Source organism: Coturnix japonica, chromosome 9 (genome assembly GCF_054131305.1).
Source record: "Coturnix japonica strain WE chromosome 9, WE-NBRP24, whole genome shotgun sequence".
Classification (NCBI taxonomy): Eukaryota; Metazoa; Chordata; class Aves; order Galliformes; family Phasianidae; genus Coturnix; species Coturnix japonica.
Genome location: NC_140671.1, coordinates 17811982 through 17830293, shown reverse-complemented (window position 1 = coordinate 17830293; position 18312 = coordinate 17811982). Strand labels below are relative to the sequence as shown.

Sequence of the window (18312 nt, the reverse complement as noted above, 5' to 3'; positions counted from 1 at the left end):
AGCTTAAAGAGAAAGAATCCATTATAAATTTATTGTCTCTTTATTTATAGCTGGGTTTAAAGCAGCACTGTGCAACTGATACCAATCCAGGATGTCCCAATGAGTTCTGTACTGTTACTGTGTTGACAAAGGTCCTTCTCAACCTCCCCACCCAATTTCTGCTCACATTGGACCTATGGGACTTGCATCACTTTTCTTCACATCACTCTTCTCCTCTGCATTCATCCGCTCAGTGTTAAAACTGCTTTGCACCAACTCCCACTGGCTTTCCTCAGAGAACCAGCTGCACATGGAAAAGGAAAGATTTCTCTTTTTTATCTGGCCAGCAAACGGAAGGAAAGGTGATGCAATTGAATGAACAGTAAAACAGCGATCAACTGCATGCCATGTTCAAGCTGCATCTATTGAAGTTTGTCTTTCATATGGAATATTTTGAAAAGGCATATTTGACTAAAACATATTGAAGTGCAAAGAGGCTGGGGTTGGGGGCACTAAGAACAGTTGGAGTGAAGATATGAGACATGTAAACAGTTACCAAGTGGAAAATATTCAGGAGTCTGGGATATGATTATGAAATTAGAAAAAGTAAGAGCTCCTTAATCTTCTATTTCTTCAGGGATGGTGAAGCTCATGAATATAAATTCAAGTTATGGAGTTAAATGAAAACTACCCAAAGGTAAATGAAAACATTTCACAGTACAGCAGGAGGAGTGTGTCTGAGAATGGTCTGGACTTGTCATTATCTTCTGCACTCTGAGCAGGACTCAAAGCCCAGGAACAACAGCAGATGCCCAACAGCAGCTCCATCAGCGAGTTCCTCCTGCTGCCATTGGCAGACACGCGGCAGCTGCAGCTCCTGCACTTCTGGCTCTTCCTGGGCATCTACCTGGCTGCACTCCTGGGCAACGGCCTCATCAGCACAGCCGTAGCCTGCGACCACCGCCTGCACACCCCCATGTACTTCTTCCTCCTCAACCTGGCCCTCCTTGACCTGGGCTGCATCTCCACCACTCTCCCCAAAGCCATGGCCAACGCCCTCTGGAACACCAGGGCCATCTCCAACGCAGGATGTGTTGCACAGCTCTTTTTCTTCTCCTTCTTCCTCTCAGCAGAGTATTCCCTTCTCACCATCATGTCCTATGACCGCTACGTTGCCATCTGCAAGCCCCTGCACTACGGGACCTTGATGGACAGCAGAGTTTGTGCCACCATGGCAGCAGCTGCCTGGGGCACTGGGGTTCTCAATTCCCTGCTGCACACTGCCAGTACGTTTTCACTGCCTCTCTGCAAAGGCAATGTTGTCAACCAGTTTTTCTGTGAAATCCCCCAGATCCTCAAGCTCTCCTGCTCAGAATCAAATCTCAGAGAAGTTCTGTTCCTCAATTTTAGTATCGGTTTAGTTTTTGGGTGCTTTGTTTTCATAGTGGTGTCCTATGTGCAAATCTTCATGGCCGTGCTGAGGATGCCCTCTGAGCAGGGAAGGCACAAAGCCTTCTCCACGTGCCTCCCTCACCTGGCCGTGGTCTCCCTACTTACCATCACTGGGTTTTATGCCTAACTGAAGCCCCCCTCCATCTCCTCTCCATCCGTGGACCTGATGGTGGCAGTTCTGTACTCAGCGCTGCCACCAGCAGTAAACCCCCTCATCTACAGCATGAGGAACAGGGAGGTCAAGGATGCTGTGAGGAAAGTGATTACCAGATGTTTTTCAAATGCAGTGAATTACCTGTCTTTTGGAATTTATGACTTGTAATGCAGCTTTTTACAGAATCACTCTCTCTCTCATTGTTTGTTTGTTTCATGCCACTTAGTATGTTTAATTTATTCTGCTTATTATTATGTTTTAAATACTGTAATGTTTTTCACTAAAACTTCATTATTAAAACCAATTCTTATTCAGTGTTTACCTTTGTATTGTAGCCCAGATACACTGTGCTTAATGAACCAGGCTCTCTGTGAACCTTAAAAGAATAAAGGACGTGCAGTTACTCTGTCTGTCCTCCTTCTTGTGAGACATTTCTGGAGCTGTTGGGGTCGGATGTTCTCAGAAACCCACAATCCAGCAGGAAGCACACGGCTGTTCATCAAATTGTGTGTTGACTTCAGCCTGCAACAGTTTCCAGCTGGTCCCTTGCCCACTGTTCCCTGTAACGCTGACAATGGAGTTTCAAAATATTCTTTTCTTATCTGATCTGACATCCTGCTTACCCAAGCCCCTCTGCAATAGTTGAGCCTTAGATTGTCCCCTTGTTCAAACTCTATCCCCCTTTTCTTAGACTTTACAAATACTTTTGCTAGATTGATACATTCCGGGAAAGGGAAGATTTCAAATAACTTCCGCTCTCCACTTTCTGTCTTAGCTTGTGCTTTTTCTATTCTTCACAGCTATTCCCACTGGTTTTACACTGCTGTAATGCACACCTCATTTCAACGTACATTAAAACAAGCAAGATGACTGCAGTAATACAAAGCAACAAAGAGCTGCTTCAGTCATGCAAACTGTGGTAGCCAAGCAGTAAGTTTTTCACACAATTTGGTAAATCCAAATAAAGTATCATCTATCGATACTTGATGAAATAGTTTAGTATGTTCCCATATTGCCTGTAGACCAGATTCTCTCTTTTGTTGTTTTAAGAGATGTAGTTAATCCAGTCCACATTGTTGTTAATTGTCACCCACCAGAACAGTGATTCAAACCCTGCAGCAATTGGATTTCTTGCCTTAAATTTATCAGAGAAACCTCTGAGCATTCCCATCGAATCTATATCTATATACAGCATCATCAAATGAGAACCCTAAGCTCCTTTTGTTCCTCTTGGGGGTGTGTGACATCCCCTTCGTGAATGCCAGGGTGAATGGTAGAGCTCGCTGAGCAAGCACACAGGTACCTCCCCAGTAAGATGGGAGAGTGGACTGTAAGATCTTCCCACACACCGCAACAGCACCAGAGATCTGCTCCACAGATTCCCAATCTCAAATAGTTTCCTGCTGAATCTTCCATGACATTCAAGGTCTCACTGCATAGGGAGATATTCCCTGTAGTCCTGGTAGCTCTTACACCCTGTCTTGAGAGGCAGACTGTATGGTTACCCGAGGCCATGGGGAATGCAGGAGGGGTTTTGGCATCCACCTCAGGCATTGGAGAGAGCAGTAAAGATAGCAATTTACAGGCTCTGTTTCCCTAAGCGGCTTTCTCCTGATACAGGAGACAAATGGTGGCAGATGAGCAGAAGGTGGATTGCCAAATGGTTTAAGACCCCATCACTTGTGCATGGAACCCACTCTATATTGTACTGGTCAGGACAACAGGGGGAGATGCCTGGGGGAGATGAGCTGTGCAAAAGGAGGTGAGCTTGAACATAGAGCTGCATCTCCCATGGGAATGGTTCCATGGCAGGCTGGGAGCAGGGTGTGGTGGGCGGCACATTGCTGAGTGGCTGCTGACAGAGTACTGCACTGAGATGGGGGCACCTGATGTCTCCTTTCTTGTCAGGAAGAACTAAAAACTCATTGGGGAATGCATTCTGTCCATCTGGCGTAATAGGAAAGTGCAGCATTGTCACATCCACAGGCGGCAGGACACCAGCATCCACAGTTTCTTTCTGACTGACAGCTGAGAATTTGACAGCCTCTACGACCTCATCACCCACCACCGGGAGACGCTGCTGTCATACAACAAACTTGAGATGAGGCTGACAGAGCCGGTGCCTCAGTCCAACCCTTGCAGCAACACAGTCTGGGTGCCATGGGATGGTACAAGAGGGACCATGCCAATCCCCCTGATGATTTTGTAAGCGGTGTATAGGGATATGCTACCAATGGATATAAATCCCCCACAATTCTGTTGATAACCCTTGAATCTTGTAGTATCTGGTAGTTCCTGTACATTTTTCTAATCATGAGGATGGGTGAGTTGTATTTTTGACTCACTCCACCAACATCCAGAGTTTCTGAAAATGATCAATTATTGGCTGGATTTCTTTCCTGTCTTTGAATATGAGGAAGAACTGTTTAATCCAAACTGGCTGAGCTCCCTGCTTTATTCTGAATGCCATTGGTGCTGCAGCCTTAGCCCTTCCTTGAGTTTGCACAACAAACACCCCAGGGTGAACATGATCACTTACTTCATCTGAACTCCCAGTCCCTGCAGGGGTAGTGATCAGTGCAAAACTAAGCAGTTCTATTAACTGTTCTTCTTTTACTTCAGACTCCAGTTTTCCTTTAGACTTTATTTCAACTTCCATTTTTTCTAGTAATTCTTGCCCTAGCAAAGGCTTTGGTGAATGTGGCATCTACAAACCTTTGTGTATTCCTACCTGTTTACCTAGAATAAATTGTAAAGTCTTAAGAAAGCAAGACTTTTCACTTTGGGGCAATAGTTTCTGCTGCTGTTAAAAAGCCATTTATGCATAGTAAGAAGCACCCATATCCACCAGGAAATAAACCACCTTATCCTGCTTCCCTAGCTACAATTTCACCAGTGGATCTGCTAGGGTAAACTTTGAAATCAGAGAAGGTTCCCTCTCACTTAGCTTGGTAGGATTTCTCCACCAGTGTCCCACTGCAGTTTGCACACTGCTTTCGTTCCAGTTGGGCAGAGAAATCTTGGGGTGAGCTGAAAGTGTTCCCCCTCTCAGCTGGTCCAGCAGCCGAACAGAGCAGGTCCCATCTGGGTCACCAAACTGACTTGTGGAATCAAACTCTGAAACCCAGAGTTAGGTTATAAAGCAGGGATGTGTTTATTCAGAGCAGGGTACAAAGGGGAATCACTCCTCCTGTCTTGCACACAAGCATGCAGAATCATTACATATTTCAAAACCAAGCTCATACATATTCAACAAATCTACAGGAACTCATCTACATATTCATAGGCAGTAGATGCATGTTTTTGCTACATGTTCTGCAGTTGCTCCATGCTCTGGACAGCTCCCGCTGTCACTCCACCCCTCATAATGAGCTCTGCAGTCACTCCTGCTACAGGTCCTGTAGCTGTTCCAGGTATTGTGATAAGGAAATGAAACAAATTCCTCCAAAGGGAGGTGAACTGTGCCAGGAGGTTCAGCCCTGTGGTCACTCCAACCCCTCCAAAGAGCCCAATGGCTGCTCCAATTCAGTCACAGGTCCTGTGGTGATTGCAGCTTTGGCAATGAGCTCTGCACTTGTTCCAGTTCCTGCAATACCCTGACAGCCGCTTCAGCTCCTACAGTGAACCCTGTGGCTGTTAAAACCCCTGCAACAAGTCCTGGACTTGCAAACAGCTTTGCATACGTATTATTATCTGTGCATATATGTTTGGTAATTCATATGTTGTATATATGAGAAAATATTCTAAATATATTATGTATATATAAATACATTTTTCATAATTATTATCATTTTCTTTTTCTCTTTATCTCAACCCATAAACTTTAAACCACAGCACTGCCCTGAGTCCCTTACAGATCTCCTTGGGACCCTTCAATCTGACCTAGTCACGCAGTAAAGAGCACCAAAACATCTCGAAGCATTCTCAGGGAGCAGCTCCTGAAATATATTCCTTACACCAGCATTGGAAGAGGCCTCCAGTTCTCTAGTCCTTCTCTGAAGGGGCCCTGTTGTTATGGCAGTACCAGCAAGGAGACCAGCTCTGACACAGTCGTTCATATTGCTGGCTACTGACTGCAGCCCCGGAGTGCTGCTGTAGAGACAACTGGACTGTTTTGAGATACATAGGACCTTCAGGCCTGCACAAATGAGAGGACTTCAGAGCATTGTGGTAGTGTAAATAGAGCAGGATTTAAAAGAGCACTATGTTCTGCTGTCTGCGGCTGTACCTCCCTAAGACCCAAACAAGGTAGCAAGAGAGAAGGGCTAAGGAATAGTCAATTTTGAAAGCTTTTTAGGTATCTTTTAACCTATTCAGGAGATCTGTTTACATGAGCTCTTGGAGTGAGAAAAAAGAAAGTGGGTAGGAAAGAAGTGAAATAATTTGCAAATTTTTTTTCCTACAGATTGCTGTACCATTCACAATCAAACAATGATGTATCAATAAAACATAAAGAACCATCACTGGGAACTATGTGAGGAAGATGTGCACATTATTGAAGCTGGAATAGTGCGTATTGCAACACCTTCCAGAGAGCCTGCTTGATCTCTCTGTTCCTCATGCTGTAGATAATAGGGTTCAGTGTTGAAGGCACTACTGAGTACAAAAGTGCCACCACCAGGTCCATGGATGGGGAGGACATGGAGGGGGGCTTCAGGTAGGAAAAAATGCCAGTGCTGACAAATAAGGAGACCACAGCCAGGTGAGGGAGGCACGTGGAGAAGGCTTTGTGCCGTCCCTGCTCAGAGGGCATCCTCAGCACAGTAATGAAGATCTGCACATAGGACACCACTATGAAAACAAAGCATCCAAAGACTAAACTGGCACTAAAAATGAGAAACACAACTTCCCTGAGATTTGATTCTGAGCAGGAGAGCTTGAGGATCTGGGGGATTTCACAGAAAAACTGATTCACAACATTCCCATGGCAGAGAGGCAGTGAAAACGTACTGGCAGTGTGCAGCAGGGAATGGAGAACCCCAGTGCCCCAGGCAGCTGCTGCCATGGTGGCACAAGCTCTGCTGTCCATCAAGGTCCCGTAGTGCAGGGGCTTGCAGATGGCAACATAGCGGTCATAGGACATGATGGTGAGAATGGAACACTCTGCTGAGAGGAAGAAGAGAAAGAATAAGAGCTGTGCAGCACATCCTGTGTAGGTGATGTCCCTGGTGTCCCAGAGGATGTTGGCCATGGCTTTGGGGAGAGTGGTGGAGATGCAGCCCAGGTCGAGGAAGGCCAGGTTGAGGAGGAAGAAGTACATGGGGGTGTGCAGGCGGCGGTCGCAGGCTACGGCTGTGCTGATGAGGCCGTTGCCCAGGAGGGCAGCCAGGTAGATGCCCAGGAAGAGCCAGAAGTGCAGGAGCTGCAGCTGCCGCGTGTCTGCCATCGGCAGCAGGAGGAACTCGCTGATGGAGCTGCTGTTGGGCATCTGCTGATCCTGGACATGGGGAATCATCCCAGAAGGAAAAAAAAAAAAAAAAGTTAGATGAGATTTCTCTTGGCACAAACCTGTACTGTTCCTTGGTGACCTTCCTTCTGCTGTTTAATCCAATCCTTTTTCATTTTCCGATGTAAATTTTGGTTCAGATCCACGGCCTAAGATTGTTGTCATGAGTTTTAATGTGGATGGAAGAGGAGAGGAGAAGAGGCCTCTGCTGGTCAGATCTTGAGACGGCGAGCCTGAACCACCCAGGTGGGTACACTGTAAAGTGACAGGACTGCTCGGTTTTACTTGTAGAATGTGACGTCTTTCTTAGCATCTCTTTACATCATCTCCCTAGGCAGATGCTCTTTCTGGTAACAGAGAGATGCTAAGACAAATACTTGCATCCTGCAGTGCAGTTCACAGCTTGCAAGGACCTCTCTCTTATAGAGAGAACCAAGTGTCCTGATGATGGAGTCTCATTAAAAGAAATACAGCTAATTTCCCAGCTGCACAGAATGTGTTCTCCACAGCCCTGAGCAGCTGCTCTCAGCCCGTGTGCTGGAGAAGGAAATGAGCTCACGCCTGGAGAGATGCAGCTCTGCTCTGCTGGGGCTCTGGCTGCTGAGGAGGAGGTTCAAACCTGAATGGGATCAGCAAAGCTGATGCTCACTGTGTCCATCGAGCCAGGAAAGGCTGATGGAGCACGAGGATGCTGCTCACAAACCCACTCATCTCCAAAGATACAGCGCAGCAGTCTCAGTGCTGTGTTAATATATACAGCTTGTCTCCCATTTCTCTGGTCATCCCTACCCTAACGGTAGGAAAACGAACAAAAGGAAGGAATTCCCATGTTTGGTCCTCTTTTTCTTTGAAGTCCCTTCTGCAATGCCCCGAGCACGCAGTGCAGCTGTGAGCCTCCAGCCTCATGCAGCACCCCGAGCAGCAAAAGGCCACAGTGCTGCTGGAGGTCTCCTTCCCCCCTCCACATCTCCCTACAGATACCTGTTCAGCTCCTCGGGCAGGCTGAGTGCTGAGCCTGGCTGGTGGTTGAGTCCCTGCCCAGGCACAGTGCCTTGGGATGCAAGGATTTTGGCTCTGCAGGACACCTTTACACTTCCATAGGAAAGGGATTCAGCTGAATCCATCCAGGCATTTTATCGTGAGGTTGTAGTCCTGGCTCCTGGAGGGGACTCAGCTCCCTCCCATGCCTCTCACACACCCAGCCAGACCAGCACTGACCACACATCGGGCCACAAGCATCTGGCCCCCTGCATCCCTCCTCTTGCACATCCTTCTTTCTCCTCCATCGCCATTCATTCCCATCTCTGACTGTTGCAGTCACACTCCAGTTATCAGCTCTCACTGACTACATTTCCCTCTTGGATCCCAATGCTACCCCCATGCTGGCTGTACCTCCCTCTCCCTGGCAGAGCTGCCATCTGTGTCACACAGGTTGTGCTGCACTCGATGACATCTCAGTGCCTGCTGTAAGATAAAGTACCCTTAAATAGGACATCTCCTTTTTTGGACAGCGATCCTTGAAACCTTCATCTACAACACTGAGACCTCCCTAAGGAGCAGTTCAGGCCTTGAAGACTTGAGGGAAATGGCTTGTTAGGTCTTTCTGCACTGTAATGAGCCCCACAGCGTATGTGGTGTACATGAACTTCGGGGACTGAGAGAAGACTGCTGTAAGCAAACGATGGAGGTACAGACAAAATGCTGTCCAGAAATGTTCGAGAAAGTTGGAGCTGTAATTGGTCCCTGTGGGGCCATTACCAACAAAGTCTCCCCACAGCTGTGTTTGAGCAGATAATTGGAGGCTGTCATTACAGGCAGGCCTTCATCTTTTTGCTTAGCACCACTACTATGGCAAAGTGGGCTACAAACTTCAGTTCCAGATGATGAGCACAACACCAAGAGATGGTAGCCTGACAATCACACCTGGTTTTACTCAAATGTTATTGGCTATTCTTTCTTCTCAGTTGGCAAAGAACAAAGAGAAGTTTGTTACTGTCAGACTTTCGCTCTTTCTACTGCCACTATTGATGGAGGGTAGTTAGGGACACCAGACACTCCTTAAATAAATTCTCATTTTGCAGTTTTTCATATACAGTCAGTTGGCCATGAAAACCACAGAGCCCACTGGCTATGTGCTACACCATGTCAACTTCTAGGAAGCCGGTGAAACATTAGGACAAGTGAGGCTCTTCTTGAGATACTCCTTTAAAGAATTAAGAATAATTTGTATTTTTGTCCAGGCTGAGTGGCTTCTAGTAGAGTCCCACAGTGACATCCACTTTATTTCCTTGACCCTTAATCAGTATGAAAGTAGGAATCAGGTAAATAGGGCTCTTCCTTGAAGATGAAGTATCCTTGGATTTGGGGAATGTCAGAAGAAAAGGATCAGTGGGATATGTAGACATTGCTATAGTTACAATACAGCTGGGTCTATAGTTAAGACAATACAGCTGGGTATACATAAGGGAAGGGTAGCCAAAGAAACTGGTTTTGACCGGACTAAGTGAAGGAGCTGGGTCAAAGACGAGAGGTCAACCTCTCATCAATAGTCCTTGAAGGTCATTAAGAACCAGGGAATGGTTTGGGATGGCATGATCTCCTTGGGAGGCTCCTTGATGATCAAAGAACCGTGGATCGGCTTGTGTTGGAAGGTTTGGGTGTTCCTTAATAATGATAGAAGTACAGAAGAGTTTGTGGGGGGTTTTAGGTTTGGGGTTTGGGTTTGGAGTAGGGTTGGTTTTAGCTTTAGGGACTGGGTTTGGGCTAGGGGTGGTTTTAGCTTTGAGGTTTGAGTTTGGTGTATGGTTGGTTTTAGGTTTGTGGTTTGTGTTAGGGTAGGGTTGGTTATAGCTTTGGGGTTTGGGTTTGAGTCTCAGTTGGGTCTGGGTTTGGGGTAGGGTTGGTTTTAGCTTTGGGGTTTGGGGTAGGGTTGGTTTTAGGTGTGGGGTTTGGGTTTGTGTCTGTGTTCGGTTTGGGTTTAGGGTAGTGTTGGTTTTAGGATTGGGGTTTGGGTTTGGGGTAGGGTTGGTTTTAGGTTTGGTGTTTGGGTTTGAGGTAGGGTTGGTTTTAGCTTTGGGGTTTGGTTTTGTGTCTATGGTGGGTTTGGGGCACAGTTGGTTTTAGGTTTGGGGTTTGGGTTTAGGGTAGGGTTGGTTTTAGGTTTGGAGTTAGGGTTTGTGTCTATGTTGGGTTTGGGTTTGGGGCACAGTTGGTTTTAGGTTTGGGGTTTGGGTTTGTGTCTATGTTGGGTTTGGGTTTGTGTCTATGTTGGTTTATGGTTAGGCTTTGGCGCTGGATTCAGGTTAGGGTTGGGTTTGGGTTTGGCTTCGGCATTGGATTAGGGTTCGGGTTTGATGTAGCAGTTGGGATGGCATTTGGGTCAGGGTTAGGGTTGTGAATCATGCACAACTTAAGGCTCAGGACCGCTCGGTGCAGTTGGGGTCAGGGGGAGAAGAATTAAGGCTCACCCTGCGCCCCTCCCGCTCACCCCCCCCTCCTCCCGGTCAATGCCGTATTCAGCTCCTCGGGGGGGGGGGGGATGTCTCCGTCTCCTCTTTGCCCCCCCTTCCTTTACCCATAGCGGCTCAATTGCAACCATTGGCTGTCCCCCACCCTTGGGACGCCTCCAGGTGACGCCGCATGTTCGACGCCATGTGGGAAACGCTGGGGGGGGGACCCGAAAGCCAGTTGGTGTGGGAAGGGGCTCGACCCCCCGCCGCCATCACCCCCTTCGTGTTGGATGAAGGGGACGGAGATGGGGGGTGGGTGGCGGCCGCCTCGTTGCCCCCCCGCAGTCTGGCCCTAATCTGGGGGAGGGAGGGGAGAGTGGACGTGCGGTGTCAGCGCTGGGGGGCTCTGGTCCCTTTGGGTCGCCTATTGAAGGGGGAGGCTTGAGGGCAGCACACGGGTGGTTCGGGAAGGTATCTATGGGTCTGGGTCGGTTCTGGGGGGTGGGAAAGGAGGGGTGTTTCTCATGAGGTTTTCTCTGTAAATGGGAACGATGCAGATTGGAGTGTTGAGTTTTGTGTTCCGTAAGGATTCGGATGCGCGGTTCCGGTCCGGTTCTGCTGACCCGACTTCGTTTGGTTGTCGTAAAGAGAGCAGAGAGCTCTCTGCTGCCACCGCGTGGCCAAAGCGTGGAACTGCACCCTGGTGTCACCCCAAATTGAGCCCCCATCGCCACCCCAGCGATGTCACCCCCGAAGGGATACCCCAACATAACTCCAACATAACCCCAACATGACCCCCCAGCGTCGCTCCCCAGCAACAAAAACATCCCTCCCTCCCTGATAGCAACCCCAGTGATACCCCAACATCACTCCTAACATCGCTCCCCAACATTACTCCGTTATCCCAACAGCATCACACCAGTGTCACCCCAATGTCACCCCAACACCATTACCCCAGCGTCACCCCAACACAGCCCCAAAGTCACCACGTCACCCCAACACAGCCCCAATACCACCCCAATGTCACCCCAATGTCACCCCAACAGCATCACTCCCGACATCACCCCAGTGTCCTCCCAATGACCAACCCCCAGCTCACCACAGCCTCCCTTTGGGGGTTATAGGGAGCAATAAGACCCTCACTACCCCATAGCAGATCAATCCATGCCCCCACTTGGTGTTATCTGATGGCTGTTTGCTGGCTGGCTGTTGCTCCATTCAACCACCACTGTCTGGGCCCATCCGCCAGTCAGTTCCTCACCCAGCACAGAGTGCACCAATGCATGCCAATGACCCCAGAAGTGCCCCCAAATGACCCTAAAATGACCCCAGAAGTGACCCCAAATGACCCCAAATGACCCAAAATCCCCCCAAGTGACCCTAAAATGATCCCGTAAGTGCCCCCAAATGGGCTGCAGCTTCCGCAGGAGAAACCCATGGCGGATGGTGTGGAAGGCTTTGCTGAAGTCAGTGCAGACCAACAGACACCAACAGCCTCAGCTGTCACCTCCCCCAGCACTCATGGATGGATCCCATCCGGCCCCATGGACTCGTGGTGCTCCAGGTGGAACAGCAGGACTCTGTTTCCTCTTGAATCGTGGGGGTTTGCTCTGCTCCCCATCCCAGACAGCCAAGTCAGAGAGCAGAGAACCCATCAAGAGCCTTTTTGTCCCCCATTTTCCCTTCACATCCCTTACCCACTGCAGCCTTCGCTTCCCTGAAGCTGCTCTCCCCATACACTGCTGGAAGGAGCCTTAAAACCACAACTACCAGCCCTGGGGCTCAGGGTTTGGTGACAGGGATGCATCATTGGGCATTGGGGTGCATCTAAAAGGGCTTCAATCTTTGGTTCTTGGGTTCAGGCCTTTGAGAGGGGTTCACCCTTTGATTCCTTGGGGTTATACACTTTTCTGACCCATTTGGCATCACGGTTCTGCTTTTAGTTGCCCTTTCTCTCCCGTTTTCCATCTCTATGCCCCTCCAGGGCTCCATAGCAGAGACACTTTGCTGCAGCCTTCATATATAAATTTCATGTATGAACTTCATATAAAAGCAGAAGAGAAGCATGCAGACCAAGCAGCATCTGAGTGCAGAATGGATGCTGCCCATCCCATCTCTCTTCCTATCTACGTCTGCTGTCACTCTGTGCTTTTCAAGGGGGGAATCTTTCCCCATCTCCAATGCAAAGGGTCCCAAACTCCAAAGTGGGGGGAATAATAGATGTGGATTTTATTGAGGGCTTTCTTAACAACTAACAACAACCAATTGGGGGTAACATTGGCTAATGGGTTAATATGGGCTAATTACAATTAGAGGCCGTTCTTATAGGCCATGGCTGCTCTGATGAGCCATAGAATGAAAGACGACCAAGAGTAAAGACAGAAGAAAGGGAAGGAGGGACAGAGAGGCAGCAAAGTGAGGCGGTTCAGCGCTGGTAGATCCATTCACGTTCTGCTGTTGGGTGCGGATCTTCAGTCTGATGGGCCATCAGAGGTTTGTTGTTTGACAGCGACTCCCGATGACAGTCCAGACTGATTTCCAACAAGTCCAACGTGGTGGCACTCAGCCGCCTGCCAGCACTGCCCCACTGCTGTGCCTGGGGGCAGGAGCACAGGAGAGGCCCCTTCCGTGGGGACAGAGCCCTGTCCTGTGCCCCAGCACGCAGCCCCGAGCTGGGAGGGGTTACTGAGCTGGGTGGTCAGATGGGCAGCAGCCCATCACAGACCACACGCAGGGTCCTGCTTGCAAAGTACGCCACGGAAGCGTACATTGGCTGGGGCAGCACCCGCAGCAGGAGCCGATAGAGCAGCTCCTGGTCATAGTGCTGGGCGTAAAATAGGGCAGAGCCCAGCACAGCAATGAGCAGCAGCTGGAGGCAGACGAAGATGAGGCAGATGGTCCTGTGGAGTGAAAGAGGGTTGGGAATGAGGCGTCTGTGCCCCATGGCAGCACAGCCCTATATGGTGCCAAAGGGGCTGCAGAGGGGTCCAGGCCATTAGCACATTGATGGGAACCCAGCTGCTGTTGGCAAAGAGCAATGAGGGGATACTCACTGCATCCAGAAGGAGAACCCACGTCTCCTCGCCCGCTCCTTCTTCTCCTGTAGGTGAAGATGGGGCAGAGATGGAGGTCAGGGTCTGCTGCACAGCAGGGGGATCATGCAGGACTCGGGAGCCCAGCAGCACAACAGTGCTGTAAGGAGCCCTGTCCTCAAGGAGACCCCATTGCATGGGGAGACCAATGTTGGATGGGGAGTCCCCTGTTGGATGGGGTGAGGGTGCTGTGTGTTCTGCTCCTTACCAGCTGTGCCTCCACCAGCTCCGGCAGCACAGCCCCAGGCTCACACTCCACCTCCATCTCCATCTGATGCTGCTGCCTGTGTTGAACAAGGCTTGGTTGGAGTCTATCACCACAGGGGGCTCCCTAACACTGTGTGCCCACCCCCCAGGGCTGGGATGGGGCTGCTCTGACACACCGTGCAGGAACCAGAGCCCCATCCCCAGCAGCACTGCAGTCCCATTGCTGCCCCAGGTGTGTCAGAGACCCCCGTGTGCAGGTGTGGGGTGCAGGATCCCACTCACCAGGCACCCTCCAGCTCCAGCTCCTCCCGCTCCTCTCGCAGGCGCTGTTTCTCTCTGCGCAGCACCTGGAAGACAAAAGCATGAGCTCCAGGTCCACAACATGGGGGTGGGCAGACCCCACCCCTCCCCTCAGTCCACCACCCTACCTCGATCTCCTCTGTCATGGTCTTCAGCTGCTCTTCCAGCTGGGCAATGAGCTGCTTCTCCTGCAAGACAATGCATGTGCCATCAGGGGTGGCTGCATTGGGTCCCATGGACCTGAGGGTTTGGGACCGAGGTCCTCCTGCACAGCCAGAGGTGTGAGGATGCTGAGCTGTGAGGACGAGCCCTCACTGCCCCCTACCTGCTCCAGCTCCTCTTTACGGGCAGCTGTTCTTTCAGCCCTTATTTGCTGGGCATTCTGTGGGAAAGGAGAAGAGCAGCTACCGTCAGGGCACCGGTGCTCCCATGGGGCTCCATCCCCTCCTGCCTCCTCCATCGGGGCAAGCAGGACCTGCAGGGCTGGAGCTGCAGACCCACACGAGGGGACTTCTCCCACCCCACACCACACAGCAGCATCTCCTCACCTTCAACAAAGACTCCCTGGCCGTGGCCATGCGGTTCTCCATGATCCGCTCATGAGCCTGTGGGAGGGGAAAAGAGCAGCGTTGTCCCCCGGCCCTTTGCTGCCTTGCCATGGGCAGCGTGCCCTCCAGCCGGCAGCTTGGCCCTTCTGTGCCCGTCCATTCAGTGCTCACCTGCTCCAGCTCCTGCAGCAGCTCCACGCGCTGCAGCGCTGTTAATGTTCCGCTGGCAAACTGGGCCCGCATTGCTGCACCACTCGCACAGCTCCTTGCAGGACCTGCACCGCCTGCAGAATGGGGCCGGCAGGTTTGGCGCTGACCCACTGCCCCTACCCCACCCCGGCAGGGCTTCTATGAGGTCAGTGTGTCATTGTGATGTCACCTTGAATGTCACAGAAACAGAGCATGGTTTGTGCTGGAAGAGTCCCTGAAGGTCATTAAGAACCAGAGAATGGTTTGTGTTTGGGATGGAGGCTCCTTGAGGATCAAAGAACCGGCTTGTGTTGGAAGGGTGCTGGAAGGTCAGAGGACTGTAGGATGGTGTGGACTGAGGTGTTCCTTAATGAAAATGGAAGTATAGAAGGGTTTGTGGGGGAGGATCCTTGACAATCTTAGCACTTCAAGGAGGGTTTGTGTTGGAAGAGTCCGTGGAGATCTGAAGAAATACAGAACAGGTTGGTTTGGAAGGGTCCTGGAGGATCAAAGAAGCATGGAGTGGTTCTTTGTGTTCTTTAGGGTTGTTTATAGGTTTGAGGTTTGGGTTTGTGTCTATGTTGGGTTTGGGTCATTTAGGGTTACTTCTAGGTTTGGGGTCTGTGTTTGTGTCTCTGTTGGTTTGGGTTCTTGAGGGTTGTTTTTATGTTTGGGGTTAGGGTTTGTGTCTATGTTGGGTTTAAGGTAGGGTTGGTTTTAGGTTTGGGGTTTGGGTTTGTGTCTATGTTGGGTTTGGGGTAGGGTTGTTTTTAGGTTTGGGGTTTGTGTTTGTGTCTCTGTTGGGTTTGGGTTCTTTAGGTTGTTTTTAGGTTTGGGGTTTGGGTTTGTGTCTCTGTTGGGTTTGGGTCATTTAGGTTTACTTTTAGGTTTGGGGTCTGTGTTTGTGTCTCTGTTGGTTTGGGTTCTTGGGACTTGGTTTTAGGTTTGGGGTTTGGGTTTGTGTCTGTGTTGGGTTTGGGTTCTTGAGGGTTGGTTTAGGTTTGGGGTTTGGGTTTGTGTCTCTGTTGGGTTTGGGTTCTTTAGGGTTGTTTTTATGTTTGGGGTTTGTGTTGGTGTCTCTGTTGGGTTTGGGTTGTTTAGGGTTGTTTTAGGTTCGGGGTTTGGGTTTATGTCTCTGTTGGGTTTGGGTTCTTGAGGTTTGTTTTAGGTTTGGGGTTTGAGTTTGCGTCTATGTTGGGTTTGGGCCATTTAGGTTTACTTTTAGGTTTGGGGTCTGTGTTTGTGTCTCTTTTGTTTTGGGTTCTTGAGGGTTGGTTTTAGGTTTGGGGTTTGGGTTTGTGTCTCTGTTGGGTTTGTATCATTTAGGGTTACTTTTAGGTTTGGGGTCTGTGTTTGTGTCTCTGTTGGTTTGGGTTCTTGGGACTTGGTTTTAGGTTTGGGGTTTGGGTTTGTGTCTATGTTGGGTTTGGGTTCTTTAAGGTTGTTTTTATGTTTGGGGTTTGGGTTTGTGTCTATGTTGTGTTTGGGTCATTTAGGGTTACTTTTAGGTTTGGGGTCTGTGTTTGTGTCTCTTTTGTTTTGGGTTCTTGAGGGTTGGTTTTAGGTTTGGGGTTTGGGTTTGTGTCTCTGTTGGGTTTGTATCATTTAGGGTTACTTTTAGGTCTGGGGTCTGTGTTTGTGTCTCTGTTGGTTTGGGTTCTTGGGAGTTGGTTTTAGGTTTGGGGTTTGGGTTTGTGTCTCTGTTGGGTTTGGGTTCTTTAGGTTACTTTTAGGTTTGGGGTTTGGGTTTGTGTCTCTGTTGGGTTTGGATCATTTAGGGTTACATTTAGGTTTGGGGTCTGTGTTTGTGTCTCTGTTGGTTTGGGTTCTTGGGACTTGGTTTTAGGTTTGGGGTTTGGGTTTGTGTCTCTGTTGGGTTTGGGTTCTTTAGGTTACTTTTAGGTTTGGGGTTTGGGTTTGTGTCTCTGTTGGGTTTGGATCATTTAGGGTTACTTTTAGGTTTGGGGTCTGTGTTTGTGTCTCTGTTGGTTTGGGTTCTTGGGACTTGGTTTTAGGTTTGGGGTTTGGGTTTGTGCCTCTGTTGTGTTTGGGTTCTTTAGGGTTGTTTTTATGTTTGGGGTTTGTGTTGGTGTCTCTGTTGGGTTTGGGTTGTTTAGGTTTGTTTTAGGTTCGGGGTTTGGGTTTATGTCTCTGTTGTGTTTGGGTTCTTGAGGTTTGTTTTAGGTTTGAGGTTTGAGTTTGCGTCTATGTTGGGTTTGGGTCATGTAGGGTTACTTTTAGGTTTGGGGTCTGTGTTTGTGTCTCTTTTGTTTTGGGTTCTTGAGGGTTGGTTTTAGGTTTGGGGTTTGGGTTTGTGTCTCTGTTGGGTTTGTATCATTTAGGGTTACTTTTAGGTTTGGGGTCTGTGTTTGTGTCTCTGTTGGTTTGGGTTCTTGGGAGTTGGTTTTAGGTTTGGGGTTTGGGTTTGTGTCTCTGTTGGGTTTGGGTTCTTTAGGTTACTTTTAGGTTTGGGGTTTGGGTTTGTGTCTCTGTTGGGTTTGGATCATTTAGGGTTACATTTAGGTTTGGGGTCTGTGTTTGTGTCTCTGTTGGTTTGGGTTCTTGGGACTTGGTTTTAGGTTTGGGGTTTGGGTTTGTGCCTCTGTTGTGTTTGGGTTCTTTAGGGTTGTTCTTATGTTTGGGGTTTGTGTTGGTGTCTCTGTTGGGTTTGGGTTGTTTAGGTTTGTTTTAGGTTCGGGGTTTGGGTTTATGTCTCTGTTGTGTTTGGGTTCTTGAGGTTTGTTTTAGGTTTGAGGTTTGAGTTTGCGTCTATGTTGGGTTTGGGTCATGTAGGGTTACTTTTAGGTTTGGGGTCTGTGTTTGTGTCTCTTTTGTTTTGGGTTCTTGAGGGTTGGTTTTAGGTTTGGGGTTTGGGTTTGTGTCTCTGTTGGGTTTGTATCATTTAGGGTTACTTTTAGGTTTGGGGTCTGTGTTTGTGTCTCTGTTGGTTTGGGTTCTTGGGAGTTGGTTTTAGGTTTGGAGTTTGGGTTTGTGTCTATGTTGTGTTTGGGTCATTTAGGGTTACTTTTAGGTTTGGGGTTAGTGTTTGTGTCTCTGTTGTGTTTGGGTTCTTGAGGTTTGTTTTAGGTTTGGGGTTTGGGTTTGTGTCTCTTGTGTTTGGGTTCTTTAGGTTACTTTTAGGTTTGGGGTTTGGGTTTGTGTCTCTGTTGGGTTTGGGTTCTTTAAAATTGTTTTTATGTTTGGGGTTTGGGTTTGTGTCTATGTTGTGTTTGGGTCATTTAGGGTTACTTTTAGGTTTGGGGTTAGTGTTTGTGTCTCTGTTGGGTTGTGGTTCTTGAGGGCTGTTTTTAAGTTTGGGGTTTGGTTTTGTGTCTATGTTGGCTTTGGGTTCTTTAGGTTTGTTTTAGGTTTGGGGTTTGAGTTCTGGAGGTTTGGTTTTAGGTCTGGGGTTTGGATTTGTGTCTATGTTGGGTTTGTTTTAGGCTTAGGCTTTCGATTAGAGTTAGGGTTTGGTCTAGTGTTTGGGATAGCGTTT

The 18312-nt window shown here is 48.9% G+C and overlaps 2 protein-coding genes across 2 annotated transcripts in view; one reads left to right on the top strand and one right to left on the bottom strand.

Annotated features, from left to right (window-relative positions):
• Positions 1 to 18312, top strand: part of LOC146759719 (kinesin-like protein KIF20B) — a 123821-nt gene that overhangs the window by 25591 nt on the left and 79918 nt on the right. The window lies entirely within an intron of this gene.
• On the bottom strand, positions 12710 to 14870 carry LOC146759724 (uncharacterized). Its single transcript, XM_085509327.1, has 8 exons — positions 14736 to 14870; positions 14628 to 14684; positions 14405 to 14461; positions 14208 to 14267; positions 14062 to 14126; positions 13781 to 13856; positions 13534 to 13580; positions 12710 to 13380 (listed from the first exon to the last, which is right to left on the bottom strand). Exons 1-8 carry the CDS (start codon positions 14868 to 14870, stop codon positions 13179 to 13181), a joined length of 699 nt encoding a protein of 232 aa, XP_085365453.1. The 3' UTR covers positions 12710 to 13178.